At 39.6% G+C, this 25,602-nt stretch overlaps 2 protein-coding genes across 3 annotated transcripts; both read left to right on the top strand.

Annotated features, from left to right (window-relative positions):
- The first annotated feature begins 2,683 nt into the window (after nt 1-2,683).
- On the top strand, nt 2,684-5,108 carry gem (GTP binding protein overexpressed in skeletal muscle). Of its 2 annotated transcripts, none has more exons than XM_034228258.1 (4): nt 2,684-3,435; nt 3,729-3,802; nt 3,911-4,115; nt 4,208-5,108. In XM_034228258.1, the coding sequence occupies exons 1-4, from the start codon at nt 3,081-3,083 to the stop codon at nt 4,489-4,491; spliced, it is 918 nt and encodes a 305-aa protein (XP_034084149.1). In that variant the 5' UTR covers nt 2,684-3,080; the 3' UTR covers nt 4,492-5,108. The 2 variants fall into 2 exon arrangements, with proteins under 2 accessions (XP_034084149.1, XP_034084148.1); XM_034228257.1 differs by having other exon boundaries at nt 3,726-3,802.
- Nucleotides 5,109-6,543: 1,435 nt separating this feature from the next.
- Nucleotides 6,544-19,299, top strand: cdh17 (cadherin 17, LI cadherin (liver-intestine)). The gene is made up of 20 exons (XM_034227947.1): nt 6,544-6,654; nt 6,765-6,930; nt 8,531-8,587; nt 9,076-9,171; nt 9,644-9,781; nt 9,890-10,025; nt 10,785-10,943; nt 11,292-11,444; nt 12,305-12,510; nt 12,617-12,748; nt 12,848-12,998; nt 13,789-13,998; nt 14,423-14,499; nt 14,575-14,763; nt 15,344-15,588; nt 16,389-16,519; nt 16,785-17,009; nt 17,116-17,226; nt 18,530-18,646; nt 18,785-19,299. Exons 3-20 carry the CDS (start codon nt 8,540-8,542, stop codon nt 18,874-18,876), a joined length of 2,616 nt encoding a protein of 871 aa, XP_034083838.1. The 5' UTR covers nt 6,544-6,654; nt 6,765-6,930; nt 8,531-8,539; the 3' UTR covers nt 18,877-19,299.
- Nucleotides 19,300-25,602: the final 6,303 nt, after the last annotated feature.

The raw sequence follows: 25,602 nt of genomic DNA, 5'->3' as shown, positions 1-25,602 counted from the left end.
AAAAAGCTTTGTTCTGATATCCTTTGATACAGAAAGGAACTGCAGAAGACAAAACATGTTTTCATTTCCAACAGTCCAAACTAAATAATTTCAGCTAATAAATCTGCCATGAAATCAACCCAGGGTGTGTTGAGTAGTATGATATAAAACCTGTTATCAGCTTTCAGCCACATCTTGTATCTTTCAGTTTACGACCGTCTGACACTCCTTCTTTGTTTTAGTGTTGGTGCTAAGTAGACAAGAACATGTCTTTGTGTTGGCGATGCTCCTGAAAGTTGTGACCAGAATCATTTTGTATTTATTTAAACCTCTCAGCCAAAATCTCTTAAAATTAACTAATTATTATCTTAGCAAGGATGGTTTTTAAATCTCAATGGACTGCTGAATACTGCTTCCTTGTATGTTAGCTTTAGCAGTTGTAGCGTACAAGATTAAATAAATTACAATTTGAGAATAATGCTTTCCTTATTGGCTTAAGTGTGATGTAGCATGCATGTTAATCATCCGTCACGTTGAACAGGCAACAGCCGTGATTTGGATCTATTATTCGCGTTGGCACTTGCACAGAAGTCCATTTATAAACACATTTATTCTCAAGAGATATCAATACATTTGAATAATTCATATACAAAATAATTCATTTAATTGTAGCAGATTATTGGTAAGCAGATGCATTTACTTGCATACAGTGTTGCATACATACAGTCTTTACATTTAAAATTATGCTACGACTGAAGATTATTGTCATTAAATGAACACTACTGTAGGTCATTATTCATTATTTAATTGATTGGTCTGCAAAATCAAATATTAAATAAAATAAAACAGTAAAACACAAAGCCAAAGATGATAGCATCTAATTGCTAACTTGTTCTTAAGATGAACAAAAGAAGCCGATTTTTTCAATTCGGAGGCTCTAAATAGGTATAGTGGGTAATTTTTGCTTTAGAAATGATATGTGCAACCTGTGATGTTTCATGCATCCCATGTGTATCCACTTTGCCTCAAACTGTTGTTTTTTCAGGTTTAATGATTCCCCACTATCAAAATTCCTCTTGACAGCCACATTTTGCATTCTGTTAGAAATGTGGAAAGATCAATGCTGGCTGAGAAACAAGAACTTTTTTCCACTTGTTGCTGAACATTGCAACACAAACGTTGAGTCCAGAGTAAAACTGTTGCTCAGTTCAGTGCTGTGCTGAGAGTTTGTGACACGAATATAAACGTTAACCATTAGTGAATTTGTATTGAATCACCTACATCTATACGGCCTTCTTATTTATATTTTTACTCAAAACAAATGTTATACAAAAACTAGGTTTCACAAGACAGCAGTTATGTATTTTCCCACAGTTGAAGCAGCCTTTTCAGTCCAGATACGTGATCAAGGACTCTACTCCCACTCCTCTCTACTTCTTTCTCACTCTTTTCTTCTCAGACACTTATAATGCCCTTTATTGGTGAGGGTCATGGAGTTGCTGTGAGCCATACAAATAGCCTTCAATAGCTTACAAGATGCATCCAGAATGCAGTGGACACATTTTTGTTTTGTTTAGACTCCTGTACAGTCAACAAAATACATAAATTACATATAAAATCTAACGTATGTAAGTATGTAAGTTCAAATGAACAATCAACATTAAACTGAATGCAATAGTCTATTTGTGCATTATCTTTAAGATTCTGTAAGAAAAAAAGTATAGGCTAAATGTAAAGCAAAATATAAACCATTCCATTTGCACATAATGTGAGGGCTTTGTATGATAATGGACACTAAATTGATTTGAAGTCACTGCTTCACATGATATCGAAGCTCTTGGAAAAATCCAGACTTTAATCATAAACTGCTGAATGTTTTCGTTAAACTAATCATAAAATAAAAAGTTGTCTAGAATCCAATAAAAAGGTATGTCCTACAAAAGTTAATATAGTCCTGCTTTATAGCCGGCAGCACTTAAAGGTGGGGTGGGTAATTTTGGAGAAACCAGCTCGAGTGCGCTAGAATTAGAAAATAGAAAGCCGGAACAAATCTGCCACTTCCTCACAGAGCCCCTCCTCCAACACACACGAACGCGCACATGACCAATGAGGGCACGAGATAAATTTGTGCACAGATGGAAGGCTGACAGGCAGGTAGGCCATCCAGTTATTTAGCCAGGCCGGCTAAAATGATTGGTTGTGCTTTTTACAGTACTACGGCTTCCACAGATGACATTTTTTTATGGATTTTTTGTCAACGCACTTAAGATATTCATTGCTATCGGGATGTTAAGAGCATTCCATGGAATATAACAAAAAGTGTTTCTCGAGCCGGTTTCTCAAACGTACCTACCCCACCTTTAATAATAAATGTACTTCAAGTTACATACCACTGGTCTCTAGCCCATGTCTCTGAATTATCAATACAAGTCACATTAATCTGCAGAAAACATAATCTATATTCTGTGAAGATTTGTTTTTAGATGAATTGTATATCCCTCTTGCCTATTGGTGTAGATATAAGCCGAGAAACAGTCCATTGCCAGACAGTGTGCGAATGAGTCATGAAAGTAAATACCCAACACATCACACTGAACACTCATGCTCCACTTGTGTCATCCCCCTCCCCCTCCTCTTCCTCCCCCTCATCCTCCTCCTCTTTATATAAACTGCAGGGAAACCCCATCAGAGCATTAGAGACCAACTCAGATGGAGATTACTGACAGACTGCAGCAGGCCCATTAAATCGCTCCGGGATTGACCAATCAAATGTCTTGCAATGCTCCTGTGAATTTAGTTTTTTAAGGCGGGACACACCTTTTTGCATCTGATCTTTATAGTAGAAATAATTTATTTTTATCAGGCAGGGTGCAATAACTTACTGTTGAGTAAAACTGCAGGAGATAAACTAAGTCTACTTCACTGTCTTGTTTCTACACGTGGGACTTCAGTGCATTTAGTAAGTAAACAAACTGGCATTTTATGTGTTTTTGAAGCGGATAAGAAGCTGAAAAGCAACTTTTTTGTCGAGGGTGTTTTCCCTAATAGAAGTTAAATCCCACCGGTAAATCCAGCTCACCCTCGCGTTAACCGACGGCATCATGCTGTCCAGTGTGCGCCGGCACAGCCTCCGCCTGCAGACCGAGCTGCACCGCTGGAGCATCTGCGACCCGGGCAGCCAGCAGCTCACCGACAGCCTCCTGGCCCGGGTCCCCTCCTGCATCTCCCGCTCCAAGTCCTGCACCAACTCCGCCGGGGAGTCGGACGGGAGCCGCCTGAGCTGGTCGTCCTCAGACTCGTTCATCTCCACCGACTCCGCCGGGGAGTCTGCGGAGCCCGGCGGCCCGTATCGGGTGGTGCTGTTGGGTGCCAGCGGGGTCGGAAAGACGGCCTTCGCCAACATCTTCGCCGGAGCAGCGGACAGCATGGACAGCGATGACTGCGAGCTGTGTGGAGGTGAGGAAAGACGACAAATATAACTATAGTGAAACTTTATTTTTGATAAACGACACCAAAAAAAAGAAATCCACATGAATAAATGACAACGTAGGCTAGCCTACTTTTTGTCATAATACAATCTAGTATTGGCATAACATCTGATAAGGACAAATATTATGTCAGTGTGTAGGCTATTACCTTGCATTTGTTAACGGCACTAAAAAAGCACAATATTGTTCCTATTTTTTGTATATAAGTCTATTGTTTCACTTTTAAAGTGTTCCCCTTTGTTATGTGTTTCTTTCCAGAAGAGGTGTGTGAGAAGGAAATTGAGGTAGATGGAGAGCCTGCGACTCTGACTCTTCTTGACATATGGGATGCAGAGGTGAGACAGAAACAGCTACATTGACTTGTGTGACTCAGAATATGGCACACTGACTGTACACATCTAAGTGAAAATATTGAATCTAACTGTTTGTATTTGTGTTTTCAGACTGACAACAAATGTGCTCAGGAGCCCTGCATGCAGACAGGTGATGCCTACCTGCTGCTGTACTCTGTGACTGACCGGGCCTCGTTCCTGCGAGCCTCTGAGCTCAGGATCAGCCTGCGGTGCGTCCGTCCTGCACAACACACACCCATCATCCTGGTGGGGAACAAATGTGACCTGGTGCGACGCAGAGAGGTGTCTGTCAGTGGTGAGGATACAATCCCTGTCTGTGTGTAATGAGCACTATTCACTGTAAGGTTTTAACTTATTTAAGTACTCATCATTGGCTTTCTGTTTCAGAGGGTCGTGCCTGCGCTGCTGTCTTTGACTGCAAGTTTATTGAAACCTCAGCCGCCATGCAGCACAACGTGTGGGAGGCTTTTCACGGCATGGTGCGACAGCTGCGTCTACGCAGAGAATCCAAGGAAGCCAACAGGCACCGCAGGCACATAAACTGTAACGCACGCAGAGAGAGCCTCCCTAAGAAGGCAAAACGCTTCCTAGACAAGGTGGTGGCAAAGAACAATCCCAGTGTGGCGTTATGGCTCAAGTCTAAGTCCTGCCATGATCTCTCCGTGCTGTAGGAGCCTGACGGACGCTTTGGTTTAACTCTGCGCCAAACCTTTAAAGCAGACTCCAACCTGGAGAGCAGAACATGGTGACACCTGCTTCTGAAGGGCTAAACGTTGGATGGTTCAAACCTCAGTCCTCAGTGTACCTGAGAGGTGTTTGCAACTTTTCTGCAATGCATCCATATGCTGCTCTCTAAAGCAGACTGAGTGGAAGAGCACAGCTTTTGCAATGGACTTGACGCAAAGACTTCATGTGTTTATGAGGCATTAATGTTGGAGGATTACCGATGGAAACTGAGAGAAGGCTGTGATGTTTCTGTGTTTTGAACAAATGCATTCATATTGTTCTTTTCTCTCCTGCCTTCTCTCTTTCCTAATCCTTTTGCTCTCATCCCTGCCAAACGTGTTGTCTGTCAAAGTGCTGAGATTACCAGTTGTAAGCTATTGATGATTAAATATGAGGATGATCATCTAGTGGTTTCTTTGATTTGATTTATTACGTGTTGTCTTTGCACTCTGTAATAAATAACAGACTAATGATGTATTTTGCTACTTGTATGTTTCAGTGTTGTTTATTGAAATAAAGTGACATCATCCAATTTTGGACAATAAAAAAAAACTGTTGCTTGTTTTCTGTCATCTCAAAATTAACAATGACATGGGTGACTCAGCTTTGATACAAAAGAGACACAACTGAGCTGTTAAAAGATGAGTCAGGTGACATTAAAGTTGAACTTTTAGAAACACATAAGTCCTCTTTTTATGTTTGTCTGTCTGCCTGAGAAAGAAAAGTGGTAAAATATATTGCCACGGTAACATTCCCAGGAAGTGTTTTGTGTATGTTCATTTGAGTGACCGTCAGGCAGATGGTGTTGGAGCCAGGAAATCTATCAGAATGCAGAGCAGCAAACATTAGATAACAGAGTCCCCTCCATCTGAATTCATGGTTTCATCCGCTGAGCCATCAACTCACAGGTTCTGGTTAAATGACGGTGCTGTGAAACGGTGACTCACACACAGCCTGTTATTCTACAGTTGCAGATTCACATAAAGCTCTGCGTTGTTTCCAAGCAGCTTTCCGCAGCTTGTCAAGCCTGTAGTTTTTAGCCCATGATAATAGCCTGTGTAGCATTAGGGTGTTTTGGAGATAATTCTGGCTAAATGTGAGGTCGGGTGATGAATGTGAAAGCAGTACCAATCTTGAAAATATTGGACAAAAAACGAATAAAGTACTATTGTTGCCACATTTTAAGTTAAAACAAGATTCTTGCCCACATTATTGTTTTATCATACAAAGCTTGAATGTATTGGACTCGTCATCTTCAAAGCAAATACAGCAAGAGATTACAGAGCTGCAGCAGATCCACTCGAGCATCTTGATGTGGCTACTGTCAGATAAAACATATTTTGCTCGGACAGCTTTTTCTGTGAAAGGAACAAAGTCCTTGAAATGGCTACCTGATCACTTGAAGTGTGCTGCAAATTCACCACTTTAAAGAGATACCACTCTGTTAGTTCAGAAACAAAGCTGGACTCATCTCTATTATTTTAATGTTATGTTTTTATGTGTGTTTAATTGTATCTAGGTGTATTCAGCATTTAATTTTACATTCCTGTTCTAATCCCCCAGATTTTGTTTGGCAACTTGCTTTGGCATTTGTCTATGTTAAATGCTCCTAACCCTAACCCTAACTATACCATCAATTAATAATAACACGTGAAGAACAACATGGGCTTTCAGGTTTTTTATGGCGTTATAAACTTTCTAGAGGTGGGAAAGTTTAGGGAGGAATCTCACCTGCTGTTGACTGTCCCTTGACCTGCTGAATCACACCAGATGACCCCATAGGTGTGCATTCTTATGATGCAATGGATTGTGAGTGTAATCTGTGAGTCCTATTGTCTATGCACACACACAGCTCTTATCAGGCACTGCTACTAATGGAAAATCTGACAGGAAACAGTGCAGAGGTGCATAGGTCAAAGTCCAAGGGGAATTTAGAAACTAAAATGCTGAATAGCAGATTTCTACATACATTTACCCCCATTGTTATACCCTTTTCATTCCAAGTTTTTCTCTTTTTCTTTTCAATGACCTGTTGTCTCAAAAATACTCAAGTGAAAATCCTTCAGCTTGTTTGTTTGCTACTATAATCCACTATCAATCTATACCTGGTGAGTATTTATGTAAAATCAGTGTCTAATATTAAGTGATCATTTGTTTGTCTTTTACAGTACTGTCTGAATCATTGTTCTGTTCTTCCTGTCTCCTTTTCCCTTGTCAGCTTCTCTTCCATTGGCTAGCTCCACATGAGGGCAGGGAGATTAGACAATCATTAGATCCAATAAAACATAGCTGGTTAGCGCTTGGTTAACGTTTGACCAGACAGGATGGGGCTGCTAAGATCACTCTGAAGTCTGGGGAGTGACTCGCTAGATCGCTTCGGAAAGGTAAGTCTGCTCACTCTCTGTCTCCTAGCTTTGGAAATGTTGAATATTTGGAGTAGATTTTGATGTGAGAATTGGACAGAAACTGATCTGCCTCTTTGGGTTTAACTGGATGTGTTTAGTGTGCCAGGTGCTTTTAGTTTGGTTCAGAAAGGCTGTGATCTTCAGTTGACTTTGGAAGGGCCTTTGCATCAGGCGTTAGCAAATCTGACATTCGACCTGTCCTTCCTCTCTGGTGGCTTCCTGGTTTGTCTCCAGTGCCTGGCTTTCAGGGGATATTACCTGTATGGGGCACTATATTTGATGTTATAACAGCTGAAATGCAGACTGACAAAGGTCATTGAGACAATTTGCTAAAAGGAGGAAGAAAGGGCCTGCAACACCAAAGTTATTCCATCATACTTACATCAATCCTTGTTGCGACAAATACATTAAATACATCCATTTACAGAGTTTTTCCTCACAGGAAGTCAAGCTTAAATGAAAAGTGATTTATGTTAAATGGTAGTGCCAGCAATGCCTTGTTTGTTTGAATATTCCCGTCAGCAGAGGTAGTGATCCTATGGAGACAAAATCAGAATTAAAGTTGAACTCAAGCGAAAGTGAACTAAAGTTACCATGCTTCCTTATATTATCTTATATTAAGGAGTGTACCAGGGCGGTGACATTAAAGGTGTGCTGTGCTACAATAAGGTCATTAGCCGCGACTCAATGTCACCTTCACTTTTCTGTGGCCGCAGACTTTAGCCTCCTCTCTACGCTGCTTTTTACAAGTCTGCATATCTCAAACGTGACAACTTTTCTATACAATCCTGATACATTTTCTTAGCACAATCCGTTAGTTTAGTCTTGTTCGACATGAATGAATACTGTCATTATCCAGAGCGTAGTCATTGTGATGTTCCCTCAAACAGTATTGAACATATATTCTGCTGTTATCTGGACATAACGTCTTTGAAACACTTTGTACATTTTGGATGTCAGAGAGACAGTGTTTGCTATCAATCAATTTATACAAAATGAAACCACACCCACCTATACAAACACACAATGGAGGCTGTTATGTTATTCTAAACTCTGAGATAGCTGTAAACTCATTGAGGTTTCCACATTGAGCTTTGGGTACCTTTGTCATGTTGATACCCTGTGTGAAAAATTGTTTTTTAAAAGTCTGGCGATGCATTTGAGCTCTGACTTTCAGTTTCTGCTGTGTGCTGAGGTGGGTGGTTGAGCTGGATGTGTGGGTGGAGCCACACAAGGAGATACCATGTTCATGTGTAGATACCCAAGGACACATTTTCCTTGTCTTTATGAATCAATAACTAATTTTGCTGAACAGAGAAAGTCGTGTACTGAAGGTTAATTGTTTCTAGAAGGACTCAGTAATAATTATCGACACCATTTTCCATCATTCCCGTTAGCAGAAGATGTGAATTTATCAGCAGAGCACAGTATTCAAATCTTATATAATGTCTTTTTATTTTCAAGGGCTTAATTTAAACCATCCTCTCATGTCACCACTGCCTCCTCAACCTCTTTCTTTCCCGGCCCTTTCACCATGTTTTAATAACACCTATCTCCCATGTCTCCTCTTCCTTCCCAGGCTGTGATCATGACACCCATGATGCATCTGTGGTTGCTCCCACTCCTGTTGAGCATTGTGAGTACATAACACTGCCAACTGTTGTTCCTATCCTTTAATTCATATTCATAGTAAATGCACAATCAGAGGACCCTCTTAAAAGGCTAATGGATTCATTCATGAACAATTAATAGGTGCAGGAAGTATAGGCTTGACAATCTTGAACAAAGAAAATATTGATAACCAAGTTAAAGAAATGTGTGCAAGAAAGCTTTTGGTTACTTATTTAAAACGCATAAAGGAAGTGTGAATATTACTAAACTAAGTGTTAGTCTTTTGTGCGTAGACTTTGCTCTGTCCTGCAGCGAAATACAAGAGTTCCCCACTTGTCATGTATTCTTGGTTCAATAAATAACTTGGCTGTAAAACATGCCCTCAATGCCTGACTACATTCAGCTGCAGTATCGAGTTAAAAGTGCTAATATGTGTGTGAGTGTGAGAGGTTCAGTTTGACCTCAGCCTGTAGTGTATTCAGTGACCTTTGACCTCTGTTTCTGTTCTGATAGGCCTTCGGGAAGGATCTGGAGGAAAAGAAGGGACCGTTTGAGAACACACAGCTGGATGTGGCAGAGGGGACACCAGTGCCATATGCCATGCATCAGGTATTACACACATAACTAAAAGCAATTATTCAAACACTACACTTAAGTACAATTTTCATGTATATTTACCTTTTTCCTCAGAGGTTTAACAATTATAAATGTGTTGATAATTAATGTGACTCCCGGGTAGAGATTGAGCAATATCAGCTGTTATCTTTAAAAACAATAACTATCAATGCATTTTTCTATGTGAATTTTTATTATGTGGTTACATGAGAGATTTGAAAAAGCGGTCTAGCTCTATTGTGTTAGATAGGTGAAAATGTAACCTTTTTTAAAAACAGTTATTCAGATATAACAAAGACCAGACTTATTCAATGTCGCCATGTATTTATATGTTATGCATGGTGACCTTATTCAAGTTTGTTTTCCAATATTAATGATATTCACTCGAAAGACATGTGTGTCCTACCTGCAGTGAATGTGTTTCGTCACAACTTGTATCGTTAAGTGACCATCTTTCCCTTCATAGTTTCAGGTGACCCATCTAGGTGTAAATAATTTCAGGCTGAGTGGAGAAGGTACGGAAGACATTAGGATTTCACAGGACGGGTGGCTGTACCTGGAGAAGCCTCTGGACTGGTCCCAAGAAGATCATTACATGCTCATGGTAATGTGGTCCTCTCTCCTCTTGCAAATATACAGAATAAATGTAGTCGCTATAAAACTTGTATTTATATGTACTTGTGCTTGTGTGTGTGTGTGTGGCTTCATTCAGGTGGAGGCACTGGCAGATGAGGAAGTTGTGGATGGCCCAATTTATGTGACGATAAATGTTGTGGATGTTAACAACAATGCTCCTTACTTCAACCAGAGCACCTACACAGCTGTGGTCAGAGAAAACAGTCCAACAGGTGTGTTTTAAATTGGTGAACGTCCGGATATTTGTGAAAACTGCTCGAGTGGCTTTTAGGGAGACATTTCTTCCTTTTACCCCACCTTTGCTGGGGCATGGCTTCACATCTTGGAGGGTTAATGCCACCTGTGCATCAGTAAAATTGTGTGAAACCTCTGGCAGGAGTTGTGTATCTCATTGGCATCGGAAAATAATTGTATTTCAACCTTAAACCGTCAGAGAATAACAGGAAAACAGGAAAGAGTAAAAAAGGAATACTGTTAACGTTTTTCACGAGACATGTTTCAATGTAGAGTGACACCAAGCATACACACAATACGAATGCATTTTCTAATATATATTATGAAATAAGAATACTTTTTTTCATTACCTAAGGGGAAATTAAATAGGAGAACAGTATTTTAAGGGTTGCTTTTTGGCATTGGGCTGTAGTGTATTCGATGTAGCTGCTCTTTAGGATGCATTGGCAGGAACAAATGTCCTTCATTACAGCTGTATTACTGTGCAATAATAAGGCTCTAAGGAAAATACATGAAGGTGACTCAAACCGCTGTACTTTTGAATGTGTATGGCAATAAAAAACGGTGTGATAAACATCTAGAAGCATTAGAAAGTAGGATTCCTGGCATGCGTGTGGGTTAAGCCTTATTCCTATGTTGCCTGACATCATTACATTTCTCCGGTTTGAAATACTCAGAGATTATTTCACTGCGGTAAAACTTCAGTTTTTATAAATCAGTTTTATATGTTGTTTCAGGTACCCCATTTGCACGAATGTTTGCATTTGATCGGGACGACCCAGAGACTCCAAACGCTCACCTGAGCTACAGCCTGGTCAGCCAGATCCCCAACAACCACCAAGTCCCTCTGTTCCAGGTGGACCCCCACACCGGAGAGATCTCCACCACAGAAGCAGGTACTAACACTTTCATTAACACACTGTCATTAACACACATACATGAACACACATACGTTGGGGAACACAGAACCAAGAGCACCCTCCGTGAGAAAGTCTGTAATCTGTCCATCTCTGCCTGTAATCTGGCAGTATAGTGCCACTGTAAATCCAGATTACACAGCTCATTTTGTGAGGCGAGATTAACAACGCTGATTGGAGGCAGATTGGCTGAACGTGTCGCGTGATGTTGATCACCGATTACTTTGAGCTTGTAAATAAGGCTGAGTTTGAAGATGCTTGTTTACATCTGTGAGCTGTTTGCCATCTTACTGAACAGTATTTAATGTGTGTGTGTTCTTTAAATAGGGGAAAAGATGCTTAAGGCTAGAGAAGGCATCCACTATGGCAGAGGAGAAGATCGCAGCATTGACGCTCTGAGGACGAAGTTTGACGACTACTGCCAAGTGCAGAACATCCCCTATGAGGAAAACCCCTTCTTCACCTGTGTGGAGAAAGCAGGTTTGTACCCAGCAACACAAATAATAATACACATGCTTACACATACTCAGCGGGGGAAGAAGTACTTAGATATTTTACTTGAACTAAACAATAAATATCCCAGTGTAGAAATATTCTGTTGAAAGAAAATATCCTGCATTAAGAATTTAGCAGAAAAAGTGCAAACGTATTAGCATCAAAAAGTACTCAAATTACTAAAAGTAAGAGTACTCATTATGCAGAAGGGTCCATTTGAGTGAAATGGATCATATTTTTTTATTTCGAATAAAAATGTGATGCATTCAAATGTAAATTACCTAAATGTTGCTGCTGGTAAAGATCTGGCATACTTTTACAATATTATAAACTGCTAGGCAGCTTGCCATTTTCATCAAAGGATCAATAAAGTTCTAATCTGAATCTGCAAAGAAATTATTAACTATATTTCTAAAATAAAAGTCATGGAGTAAGGCGTATCATATTTCACTCCGGGATATAGTGTAGTAGAAGTATAAATTAGCAGAAAATGGAAATACCTTAAGTAAAAAACAATTACTTTAAAATTGTACATTACCTTTACAAGTTCAGCACATTCAACAAATGTGAAAGTGACAGGTGGTGTTAATGTAGATAAACACAGAATCACAGAGGAAGAGACGCCTGTCAGCTGCTGGTGCTGCTGGTGCTGCTGGTGCTGCTGGTGCTGCTGGTGTGATTTATCTGGAGATGAGGTGACGAATGCAGACGGGGAGAAGCATGTGACTCATCTTTCTGAAATTAAAGATCTAGTCAAATAAGTTTGTCATGTTAAACCCTCCAAAGTCTTTGTTTTTGTTGCCTGTATGGCTCTAGTTAAAACGTGTCTTCCTCTGTGGTGTCAGAATTGAGGAGGAGGAACGTGGACCCCCTGGAGGACCCAGACTTCACCCTGTCAGTGCGCGTGCAGGACCTGGGAGGAGCGTCCGAGACGGCGCTGAGTGGAAACGCCATTATGCACATTGTTGTGCAGCAGAACCTTTGGGTCAATCCTGGCCCGATAACTATTAAAGAGCACTTGAAGGAGTCTTACCCTAAGGTCATCGCAAAGGTACGGAGGGATTCTATCTCTGCAGAATTGCAATCATGTCATATCCACTTTATATCCAGAATCTAACCTTCCCGATCTGGCCTCTTTCCTCCCTTTCTGGATCCAGGTCCAGTCCAATGAGCCCAATGCCATCTACACGTTAGTCCAGAAGGAGCGAGAGCTGAAATTCCCCTTCCAGATCACAGAAGATGGAGAAATACATCTGACAGAGGAGTTGGATAGAGAAGACAAGGACATGGTACACAATAACAGCTTAGTTTGCCCAATAACTCACTGTTATCCTACATGACAATAACTTATCACACTTCTAGGGATGATTGTTGAACTTGTGTTTCAGTACATCCTGGTGGTGTTCGCAGTGGATGAGAACGAGCAACAGGCGGATCCACCCATGGAGATTCAAGTGTTGGTGGACGATGTGAACGACAACGCACCCGTGTGTGAAAATATGGAGACTGAGTTTGAGGTGCAGGAGGACGAGCCTGAAGGTACGATGTGTGTGTGTGTGTGTGTGTGTGTGTGTGTGTGTGTGTGTGTGTGTGTGTGTGTGTGTGTGTGTGTGTGTGTGTGTGTGTGTCCGTGTGTGTGTGTGACCATTACATAATGTGTTATATGTACTTTACAGTTAGGATGATGTTTTATAACTGTAGATTCAGCCATCTGTAAGAATTACTATAATGTTGCAGCTGGTAATGATGGTGACAATTGAAACTACTTTATATACTGCAGGGCAGCATCTTTAATAATACATCATATTTTACAAGTTAATTATATTGTGTATGATACAATACTATATTTAGCATAAGATGGAAATACTCAAGTCTAGTAGATCAAATTGAACTAAGTATTGTAAATGTACTTTGTTCCACTGCAACTCACTAAATTATACTTAAAGTGAAGTTAAAGACTAACCTTTAATACCACCTGTCTTGAGATCACATAATTAAACATATCTATATCATAAAGAAGGAAATTGGGTGAAATTTAAACAAAAAGAAAATGCATCGAAAATTGCACACAATTCAACTCTATTCTTGTCCTTTGATAAACGCACACAGAACAAAGTTTGTTACATCCTGTGATGTAAGCTAAAAACATCTCATTCTGAATAATATATATTGGTATCATTGATATTTTTGACACAAAACTGCTGAAATGTGACTCATGTGTTTACTCCCTTCTGGTCCACGTTGCAGTCATCTACAGCGGGGTTTACTTTGACTGTAACCAGAGCCCCTTGGACTGTTTATTCTTACAGTCTGTTTCTTGTGCTTCCAGGCAGCCTGATTGGACTGCTGTTGGCTCACGATGACGATCAGGCCGGGACAATAAACTCTTTCCTCACTTACACCATCCTATCCCAGATTCCAGCCACCTCCCCCAACGCCTTCTCCATCGACGCTGCTTCCGGAAGAATCCAGGCACTGCGCCCTCTGCAGCGAAAAAACCACCATGTGTATAACCTCAATGTCAGAGTCAACGACCCAGGTAACAAACTGTGCCATGTCACACACCTGAAAACAAAAGTCACACAAAAACAAACTGTTCAAATGGTTGTAATATTTTTATTCATTTTTAAAACTTAATGGACTCAAGCTTTTGCCTTTTAATCCAAATTTGTTTTTATTTTTGCAAATTCTATAATATAATGGGCAATTAGAGGAAACAAACGTTATTTTATTTGTAATAGATACAAACTTTTTTTTTATTTAGTCAAGTTAAAGTTAAAAAACCCTGAATTAATTCATTTTATTATATATTATTTAGTTTTTCTTAAATGTTAAAAGCTTCTTGCACAATCCCTTTACCAAGTTTATTTCCCGGAAATGTATGTTCTATGTGATAACTGAATTCATTTTATTTATTGTTGTTGGTAGTTTAAAGGTGAACATAATAATGTTTCTCCTCACAGCTTACAGCACAGAATGTAAGGTCGTCATCAAGGTCATTGATGTCAACAACGAGACGCCTCAGTTTGAGAAGACCAATGTAAGTATGTGAGCCACTTCCTGTCACTTTTTTCTCACACTGTTTGGCTGATTTTCTTCATGTTTCTGTGTGCAGTACGGCACTCAGTCTCTGTCTGAGGACATTCCTGTGGGACACACCGTGCTGTCCATCAAAGCGACCGACGCCGATGACCCCAACAGCGGCAGCTCGCTCATCGAGTTCCACATCACAGCTGGAGATGATGAAGGTGTCTTCAGTGTGCAGACCGACGGCCACGGCGTTGGTCATGTGGTCGTATCTAAGGTACGTAACTCTTTTTTTCTACATCTCCCATGTGATCTTCCAATGGTTTGGATCTGTAACTGTTCCGTGTTGAACTGTTAGTTGATTCGTTCATTGTTTTGTATCAATAAAAACATGTTTTACTCTTTAACATGACAGAACAAAAATCCCAGTCTAAGCAATTCTTATTTTAAATTGTTTGTTTGAACCAATCAGCAGTCCAAAACTGTGTAACGTTTTTTTAAATACAAAAAATAAAAGCTATACACATTCTCACGTTTGAGAAGGACATTTTTTCCGGTATAAATGAATAAAGAAACTACCAAAATAGTTGGTAATTTTTTTCTGTAGTTCTTCGTAAAGCTGCTGGATCTGAATTATTACTTTTGTGTGACAAAATAGAAAGTAGTCGTGCGTGAATGTGTAGATAGAGCTGCTTAGCACGACTTTAAATATAAAATTCCTTGGATAAGCAGAGTGGAGAATTTTTCTTGGCAACCATCTTCTCCAAGAAATGTAACCTGTGAGAAAGGACTGTGTTGTGACCTTCAACATTTTATTTCCTTTTTTATTTCTAACCCGCCTGCTTGTCTCCTGACAGCCTCTGGACTTCGAGTCCTCCGCCACCTACAAGCTCCAGATTGATGCTCGTAACACGGAGCCGCTGATGAAGGGTCTGGAGTACGGCAGCGAATCCACAACCTCCATCACTGTGTCCCTCACTGACGTGGACGAGGCTCCAGAGTTCAGTCAGGACATCCTGGATGTGACGGTGCCCGAAAACACCACCAAGGGATCGGTGCTGCTCACTGTGGAGGCTAAAGATCCAGAGGGCAAAGAGATCCGGTAAATAAATAACACAGGCCATACCAAGCAGGCACCAACTACCATGAAGACTAAAATCAACTAGGAATTGCATCTTCGTACATGTATTGTCAGTGTACCAACAGCCTGATATATTATCCTTCTTTATGAAACAAAATGAATTACATTTAATGTAAGGATTTAGATTTTCAGCATAGAAAAACATTAGGAAGTTGGAGATAGACGTATGTACTGTTGGGATTTGTTGACAACAGTAGAAATAAAGAATAATCTCTGCCTTGTTCTTTAATATGAAGTTCCTCTAAAACCCTTCAATAACAGCTCCTACAAACCTTTATAAAATGTCAGCAACTAGGAAAATTCCCAACTATTGAAATGTTGAACTATTAAATATCTTAGAAAATTAAATATGTTAAACTACACATCAAATTACTAATAATTATTTTACTTTTTATTTAAAGGCAATAACCACAAAAACAGCTCAGAGCTATAAACCCTTATACGGACTTCAAAACACACTCCTAAAAACCTGAGGGAGACAACACTTAGTCTGTATCCATATTGTTTATCTGCTTGAACAAGATGTGCTTTATGATAGAGGACTGAACACACACACGGAAATGTTCCACTAGATCATTACTGTCTTTGTTTTTACCATTACTGCGACTGTTAGGACTTGACATGTACACAAACCAGGCTATTGAATTGTTTTGACTACCATTATCCCCCCCAGGCCCCCAGTCCAGAGCCTGGTGTACTGTGGATGATTTATAATATATATTACTAATATACACACTTATTTGTGTGTGATTGTTGTCCAGATTCACGTTGGACGGTGACTCTCAGGGATGGCTGGAGATCGATGCTGCCACAGGAGAGATCAAGACCAAAGGAAAGCTGGACAGAGAAACCCTGGAGTCTTTTGAAGTCACTGTCACTGCATTTGAGAAGGGTGAGATATCAGCTTCTAACAGTGTCATGTTTTCTCAAAGATTGTGCCTTTTAATTTATAAGAAAACATCTAGGTGAGCCGAGCAACTAAGAAGATCTCTTTAACAAAGAAACATTGGTACAGAAGTGGATGCAATAACTTGATAATATAATTAATGTTGTTAATATTTTATGTTCTCACAAACTGAAACCTGACCATTGTTTTCCTTTATTTAATAAACTAGTGTCAGGAAACCTTTCTCATGCTTTTTGATTTATCTCTAAAGAGAACCCAGAAAAGTCTTCTGAGCGCGTGTTGTCTGTGAGGCTGCTGGATGTCAACGACAACTTCCCCAAACTGACGGAGAAGCAGTCCTTCATCTGTGTGAAGAATGCCAAGCCTGTCATCATCAAGGCCGAGGACACAGACAGCGCTCCCTTCTCCCAGCCGTTCACCTTCGCTTTCGCCCACGGCAAGAAATCTCCCAACTGGGAACTGAAGAGCGTCGACGGTACGCTGACGTTCTGTACTAGTCATTTAAGAAAGCAGAGAAAGTGTTAACTGCAACGTTTTACAAATCTTAACACTGTTCTTGTGTTTCTTTGTATGTTATACAGGTTCATCAGCCGCACTGACTCTGAGGAAATCTCCGAGTGAAGATAAAACCTTTGTAATTCCCATTAGCATTAAAGACAATGCAGGCCTGGGAGTCACACAGTCGTTTGAAGGTGAGTTCATTCTTTGGGTTACATTTAAAGGGTAAGCCTGGAAACCAAGAAAAGACAAAAGCCAACATTGACTTGTTGTCTGGGTAGCCAAAGCCCAATATGTAGTAAAAATATTTCTTCATTTCATAAACACAGGCACAGTAATTGTGTTTTAATCAATCCCATATTCAGCAACTTGTTCCTGTTAACTATAACACATGATAATCTGCCGCTAAAATTAGTCCCCAACAAATCAACCATTTCCTCCCGTTTGATTTGCTAAAAACTAGATGAGTTTTAGAAAACACTATAGTATTTTTTAAGCTTTTCTAAACATGAAATAAGATTTTTTTTTTTTAAAACAACTTTATTTTTCAGTTTTTCACAAATACAGTATGTCCAACATTTATGACAACAAGTTCCAAACGCCCCAGATCCCACCCCCCTCCCCCTCCAGGTGGTATTCCCCAGTGAATAGACAAACAAACGACAAAAATAAACGAATGGTCATAGAAATAAAATATAAAAAATATATAAATACAAGTAAAATAAATGAAAAATAAGGAATAGACCAAAATAAGCACATACAACAAAAATGACGATAATAGACAGTATATGAGTAGATAATCAGATATAATAAAACATCACACACATAACCCAAATAAGCATTTTAGTTTATGCTATTCTTATTGCCAGCCTTCTAAACCCTTAGTGTGACAAGGTACGTAACAACTTCAAGCTCACAATTAAGGACCCCAGAGTGCCCAGGTCAATAGTCAAAGACAAATGCACAGTGAAACAGGTGAGGGATAGGCCTCTAACATGGGTAATAAATAGCGACCAAGTTTTGTCGTATTTGTTGACTAAACCGCGCACTGTGAAATAAGATCTTTTGACCAAGATATATATCTTTATAATGGACAAATATGCTCGGGGCTTAGTTGCAAAGACAGGAAAGGGAGACCAGTAGGCGTTTAGAGAGACACTATGAATGTTGAATGCTGAGTCACACAGTGAAGCAGAAAAAACAATGGTCAAATTAAATAAAAAAATAAATAATTATAATATATGGAATGCTGAAATGCAAACCTGTGTTTTAAAGTGAAAAATGTACCAAGATTTTTACGGAGAGACAGTTTACACAGAATTGAATGGGAGAGATTAACTGTCATCGTTTTTGTTTGTGTCTTTTCATGCGATTTGTATACAGCGATTAACCTAAGCTGCCTCCTCTAAAGTTAAACAATAATAATATACTTCATACCATGTATTTTTATAAATATAAAGTTTGATGACGTGTGTGTGTCTCTTCCCTATATTCCAGTGAGAGTATGTAACTGCACAGAGCTGGGTTACTGCTACATGGCGCCAGTGGAGCGTAACCTCAGTTATGGGATGGGACCCACCATCGGAATCCTGGCCGGCGTTCTGGGATTCTGCCGTAAGTCTGACAAACTGTCATATTCTGTTATCTTTGAAAAACAAATTCACGTTTTAGCTGGCATTGTTCATACTGTAGGATATTGTGTTGTTTTCTAGTATCGTGTTGGTGACTGACTTTTTGTTTGTCTTATTGCAGTTATTGTCTTCGTCATAGTGATCAAACATATTAATAAAGGGAACAAGAGAAACCTGAATGAAGATGAAGAAGAGAAGAATCCCATTAATTAGAGACCACATGCACACACAAACACACACACAAAATCACACACACACACACATATTAACACAACATTATTTTATTGTATTTACAAGAGAGAGTTAAGTGCTGTGCACAGTAAATAACTGTCAGGTGGCCCCATGCTAATCATGCATTTATAAAGCTTGTTAACATATTTTATTTGAAGTTCACTCCTAGACTCGGGTTGTTTAATTAGCAGGTAAACTATCTCACATAATCCAATTTGTTTTTGGCCCAGACCGTTTGTGAGTAATTCTCTTCTGCCTTAATGTGTTGTTACAGCTGGAAATATCTTTATTATTTAGAAACATCTTAAACCCAGAATGTCTCTGTCTGTATTGAACAATAACTGCTGTGTTTTGTAAGGAATAGTCATTGCTTTGTTTCCAAATAAACAAGAAACTGGGGAACACTTTTGTTTTCACATTATCATTTTGTGTGTGTGTGTGTGTGTGTGTGTGTGTGTGTGTGTGTGTGTGTGTGTGTGTGTGTGTGTGTGTGTGTGTGTGTGTGTGTGTGTGTGTGTGCTGCCTGTGTAGGTGTGTGTGAAGTACATACGGTGCATGTCAGATAAGAAATTACACTGAACAAAAATATAAACGCAACACTTTTGTTTTTGCTCCCATTTTTTATGAGATGAACTCAAAGATCTAAAACATTTTCTATATACACAAAATAACCATTTATCTCAAATATTGTTCACAAATCTGAAAAAATCTGTGATAGTGAGCACTTCTCCTTTGCCGAGATAATCCATCCCACCTCACAGGTGTGGCATATCAAAATGCTGATTAGACAGCATGATTATTGCACAGGTGTGCCTTAGGCTGGCCACAATAAAAGGCCACTCTGAAACGTGCAGTTTTGCTTTATTGGGGGGGTCTGGGGGGGTCCGAAAACCAGGCAGTATCTGGGGTGAGGGGTAGGGTTAGGGTAATGTTCTGAATCGAGTGGCCTGTGTTCGTCGTCCATTACATAACCCCACCACCACCATAGGCCACTCGATTCACAACATTACCCTAACCCTAACCCTAACCCTACCCCTCACACCAGATACTGGTTTTCGGACCCCCCCCGACCCCCCCAATAAAGCAAAACTGAACATTTTCAGTGGCCTTTTATTGTGGCCAGCCTAAGGCACACCTGTGCAATAATCATGCTGTCTAATCAGCATCTTGATATGCCACACCTGTGAGGTGGGATGGATTATCTCGGCAAAGGAGAAGTGCTCACTATCACAGATTTTTTCAGATTTGTGAACAATATTTGAGAGAAATGGTTATTTTGTGTATAAAGAAAATGTTTTAGATCTTTGAGTTCATCTCATAAAAAATGGGAGCAAAAACAAAAGTGTTGCGTTTATATTTTTGTTCAGTGTAGATGCAGCAGATCTTTCAAACATTAAAACTTCAAATACGTTTTTCTCCACTCCAGTCCATTTCCGACTAACATTTATTATGTGCTTAAAGGTGGGAGGTAATTCACTTCAGAAACACTTTTTGTTATATTCCATGGAATGCCCATAACATCCCGATAGCAATGAATACATTAAGTGCTTTGTCAATAAATACATAAAAAAATGTCATCTGTGGAAGCCGTGGTGCTGTAAAAAAGCACAACCAATCTGAGGCGGCCCAGCTAAAATAACTGGATGGCCTATCTGCCTGTCAGCCTTCCATCTCGTGCACAAACTTATTTCGTGCCCTCATTGGTCATGTGCGCGTTCGTACGGAGCCCCCTAGGGGACATGGAGAAGAAGAAAAAAAATTATTTGAAAAAAAAAGATGTTTTGCGAGATCTCGCAATACTTTTGCGAGATCTCGCAATACTTTTGCGAGATCTCGCAATACTTTTCATTTAGCTCAATGTACTTCCTGGTCAGTTCGGCTGCTACGGCAACACAGAAACCACAACAATGGAGCGGTTCATCGATTTTACTTTGAGCTTGGCATTACATATAAAGATATAACATCAGTGTTTGGCAATAGGCACGGGTTTCACACATATACTGTATATATAAAGGGTTTCACATAAGTGAAACAAGAGAACACTCAGAGCGAGGGGACATGCACGTCCCTCTGAGCTGAGTTATTGACAGATTCGAATTTCGCGGATCAATAACTCATGAACATAACGTTGTAAAAATACAAACAACATGACTTTACAATCATTGCAAGATAGACAACGAGCTACAGAGTCGTTTTTATCAGAACAGTTCGATACGCGCCGTCATCCGAGCTAAACATCAATAATTGGTCACAATCCGCAGCTTGAGGAGGGAGAGGAGTGCTTAGGGATCGTCTACAAACTGCAACGGGGTTTTGCGATATTTCGCAAAACATTTTTTTTTTCTTTTGTTCAAATACATTTTGTTTTCTTCTCCATGTCCATTAGGGGGCTCCGTGTGTGTTGGAGGAGGGGCTCTGTAAGGAAGTCTGAAGGAAGGGGCAGATTTTTTCCGGTTGTGTACTTTCAAATTCTAGTGCACTCGAGCTGGTTTCTCCATTCTTAACTACCCCTATACCTTTAAAGGTCCCATGTCATGCTTTTCCGGTTATTACCCGTCCCCTTGTATGTTATGAAGGTTTTTATGCATGTAAACGGTCTGCAGAGTCACAAACCCTCAAAGTACACCATGTAGAGAGTAAAACTCTAACACCGAAAATACCTGTCTATGCTGCCTCAGAACGCCTCGTTGGAGATTTCTCTTTTTCCATTGTTTTCTTCCTGGGTACAGTGACGTGCCCATACCCAAATGGACCCATTTGTCCAAATGGACCAATCCATGGAGCTCCTCACACACACACACACACACACACACACACACACACACACACACACACACACACACACACACACACACACACACACACACACACACACGCACGCACACATACACACACACACACACGCACACTCTCTCAGCAGCGAAGAGAGTGAATGCACATGCTATACAGAGATGCTGTAGTGAATTTGGAAAATCCCCCCCCCCCCCCCCCCACATCAATGCCAGTCTGTCACTGGGCAATTGAGGCCTTGGTGCTGCACAGAGCGACTCTGAGTCATCTCTTGTGACAGTGGGCGACGGGCCACAGTGCTGAAAGGAGTAATTGGGCTTTTATGCAGCACAAAAAGGCCACAACAAAAAAATCCCTCTCAAAACCACATGTGAGAGTTTTAATGTGCAGTGGGGGAGGTCAAAGTAAAAGTAGCATGACCACAGTGTGGAAATACACCGTTACAGCTTTTGTATTAGAAATCTCACAAAAATATTTGCATCAAAATATACTCATTATGCAGACTGGCCCATTTCAGAATATAAATGACATTATTGAATTTTTATTATTGAGACAATAATGTGTTATATTTATATATATATACTTTTGGGCAGCGTAATCTATAGTAATACATAATCATTTATTAGTTGATTTATATTTCTTGTTCAATGATATATCTGAATCCCCAATTAATTAAAGAGGTCAGATAAATGTATTAGTAAAAAGTGGAGTGTGGTGGTGTTTGAGTATAATCAAAGACAAAAATTGAAATACTCAAGTGAATAAAAGTACCTTAAAACTGTACTCATGACCTTGTGCCATGTGTGTGTGTGTGCGCGTGGGTATGTGTGTGTACGTGTGTGTGCACGTGTGAGATGAGTCATTGAATGTGACCTGTTGCAGCTACCGAAAGCAAAACGGAGAACAGTGGGTGAACCACATCACCAAAAACTTAACATGTAGCCTCTCCTGTGTTTATGTCTGCACTCTCTCCTTGCCTGTATCCCGGCAACACTTTCCACAACACACACACACACACACACAAACACACACACACACACACACACACACACACACACACACACACACACACACACACACACACACACACACACACACACACACACACGCACACGCACACACACGTTGAGAACTTGTGGAAGAGGTTAAAGTTAATAGAGAAGAGGTAGAGTAAACTGTGTGATGGATGACCCGACCCCTCTGGATGTCAGACCTCACCATCACCACACAGTCACACACAATTGTTTTTGTCCAACATGTTTCCCCCCAATGTGCTGCGAACCCTTTTATCCTAATAAAGAAATACTACGTTGTTGTTTCACCATCACAATCAGCAGTGCTTTTGTTTATTTGACACCATCTTTTAATGTATATTTACAAGTTATGGCAAAAAGACGTCAGTAAATCATCGTTTGTGTCTCATTTGAAAAGTATTTTTATCATGCTTTATAATATATATAAACAAGCGGCATTAACGCAAACAAAACACAATGTTCCTCAAGAACTAAACATCTGGCTTGAATCCAAAGTACTGTACGCAGCATGTGAGAACACACTCAAGAGATTATTTTCACAGTTACATAAATATGCTACAGAAGTATACATGTACAAGTATCACAATATCCATGAGGAAATCCTTAGTGACGTTACAGTTGACACTGAAATTACAAATACATGTAAATATTTGGAGTAAATAGAATATTATCTAATTTTATAATCAACATTTTTTAGCTTTCCATCTTTCATTATTGCAGTTTAATATTTAGTTTATTCCAATATTTAGAAGTGTCCCACCACTTTATTCTTCTTCAAAAATCATTATTTTACATGTGGGATTGTCAGGGACCAACAGTAAGGCAACAGGACACAGGAGTGGTTTAAATAAACTAGGGTTTTTATTTACCCCAAAAGTCCACAAGAACATCATATAATAACAAGGCCTATAAAAGAGGTCAACAGAAAATACCTCAAAGGCACATAACAGGTGTTAACTCAACAAAACTGACCCCCCTACAATGAAAACCAAGGAACCTATATAGGGGCTTGGCCAAACCAAGTTGAACCCAAGTGATAATTAATAGTCACACCATACACAAAGGACACTGACAAAACCCAAATCCCCCCTTTGACATGGAAGCAGGTGGTTTGTCCCAATCTGTCCCAATTGGCTCCTTGCAGTATTTATGAGCCCTCAGCGCTCGGCCACGCCCTTTGCTGAACCAGGAAGTAACCTCCCCCAATGGACATGGTAACTCAAGAGACAAAGAATGTAATTAATACAAACAAATACTTGTGTATTAGCTGTGCTAAAATGTTTGAAGTAATGTCAGATTACAATCAAATAAAGAGTTTACCATCTAGAGCAAATGTGTGGTGTTAATTGGCATGTTTTATTGTAGCTGCACTGAAGCAAAATTACTGAAGATGAGGATGCAGTGTAGTTGGTTTACCCTGTGTGGCTGTGGCCATCACAGGGATATTACTTACTTTACGTATTTGTGTGACTTTATAAATAAACTCTATCTAGTTCTGTCTGTATAAAAACGAATGCGTCATTTTAAACAGTGAGTTTTCATTTTCACATTGGAGGCCTGACACACTTTGGCTGCCCCTTGTGGTGGATTACTTTAACTGAATTGGGTGATTAGTTCGGTTATATTATTGTAAATAAAAGAGACAGCTGTGTGGGAGGATTTTTATAACACGTTGTGCACCTCAATCCAACGGAAAAGAAGGCAGCACACAATTCCTTAAAGTGAAGTCACTCATTCTACTTCTATAACCTAGTCCTGGAAAAACATCCGGGGATGAGGCATAACATCTGATCAAACATTATGTTTATTTCTGAGAAACTGAGCGCATGGCCCTTATAAATCAAACACTCTGACGACGTGATGATGATCAAACCCACGTTTCTTTTCTCAGGGACTATTGTGACTCAATCCCACTGCAAAACTATTTAAAGTCTGCAATGTCCTACAATATGTTTCATACAATGTGTCGCTATCAGGAATCATATAAGAGATTCTTTGTCACAGTAACACAGATGCAATAAAATCAGCCAGTTTGCAGTTTCATACTCTTTCATAACAGATTATCAATGTTCTTAAAAAAGTTATTTTATGTTTTCAAAAACCTTGAGTCCTTTTGGTTGTTGTATTAGTGATAAAGATATTTTGCTGTAAAAAAGTATTTGTCAAACTAACATTATAAATTGATGCACAATAATGTAAATATTCAAATAAATCCATGACCTTGTCTCTTATTCGACACTTTGGCATGTCTGATACTGCAGCAGCATCTAGTGGTGGTTCACTGACTGTCTCCTGAAAATAACAAATCAAACCACTGTGTTTGTGGTGGAGGAAATACAATGGTAAATGTACCTCATTACAATTAAATATCCTGCATTGAGAATGTTAGTGGGGTAAAAATAAATTATATATATATATAAGTATTACCAGAAAGAAAATGTGGACTCTTTTGGAATACAGTCTTTTGCTTCCCAGACAATGTTGTCACAAGCAGAGTGAAGTTAACCTTCAACTTTAAATTCCCAGCAGACAGAGGCAGAAGAATACAATCTGAACATGAGGTATTTTATCCACAGACAAAACACGATGTGTTGAAGGACACCATACAGGGGTAGCAATTCAGTATGAAGAACGACCTTTATCTGTACCTCTCAGCCTTTGAGGTAGGAGAGCTGCAATGGCAAATGTGAATTTATGTACATTATTCTAAAAAGGAAGTTGCACTCTGTGAATTCATGTTTATATATCATTAGGAGTAACATTTATATTACAGTCAAGAATGTAAAACAAATAATCACAAAAGAGTCCTAGTATAGTAGTACTTCACATTAGAAAATATAAGATGTTGTGAAAAGAAGCATTCACAACTAACGATTGATATGAC

Source organism: Gymnodraco acuticeps, unplaced genomic scaffold, assembly GCF_902827175.1.
Source record: "Gymnodraco acuticeps unplaced genomic scaffold, fGymAcu1.1, whole genome shotgun sequence".
NCBI classification, from domain to species: domain Eukaryota; kingdom Metazoa; phylum Chordata; class Actinopteri; order Perciformes; family Bathydraconidae; genus Gymnodraco; species Gymnodraco acuticeps.
This window is presented reverse-complemented; position numbering and strand designations above follow the sequence as displayed.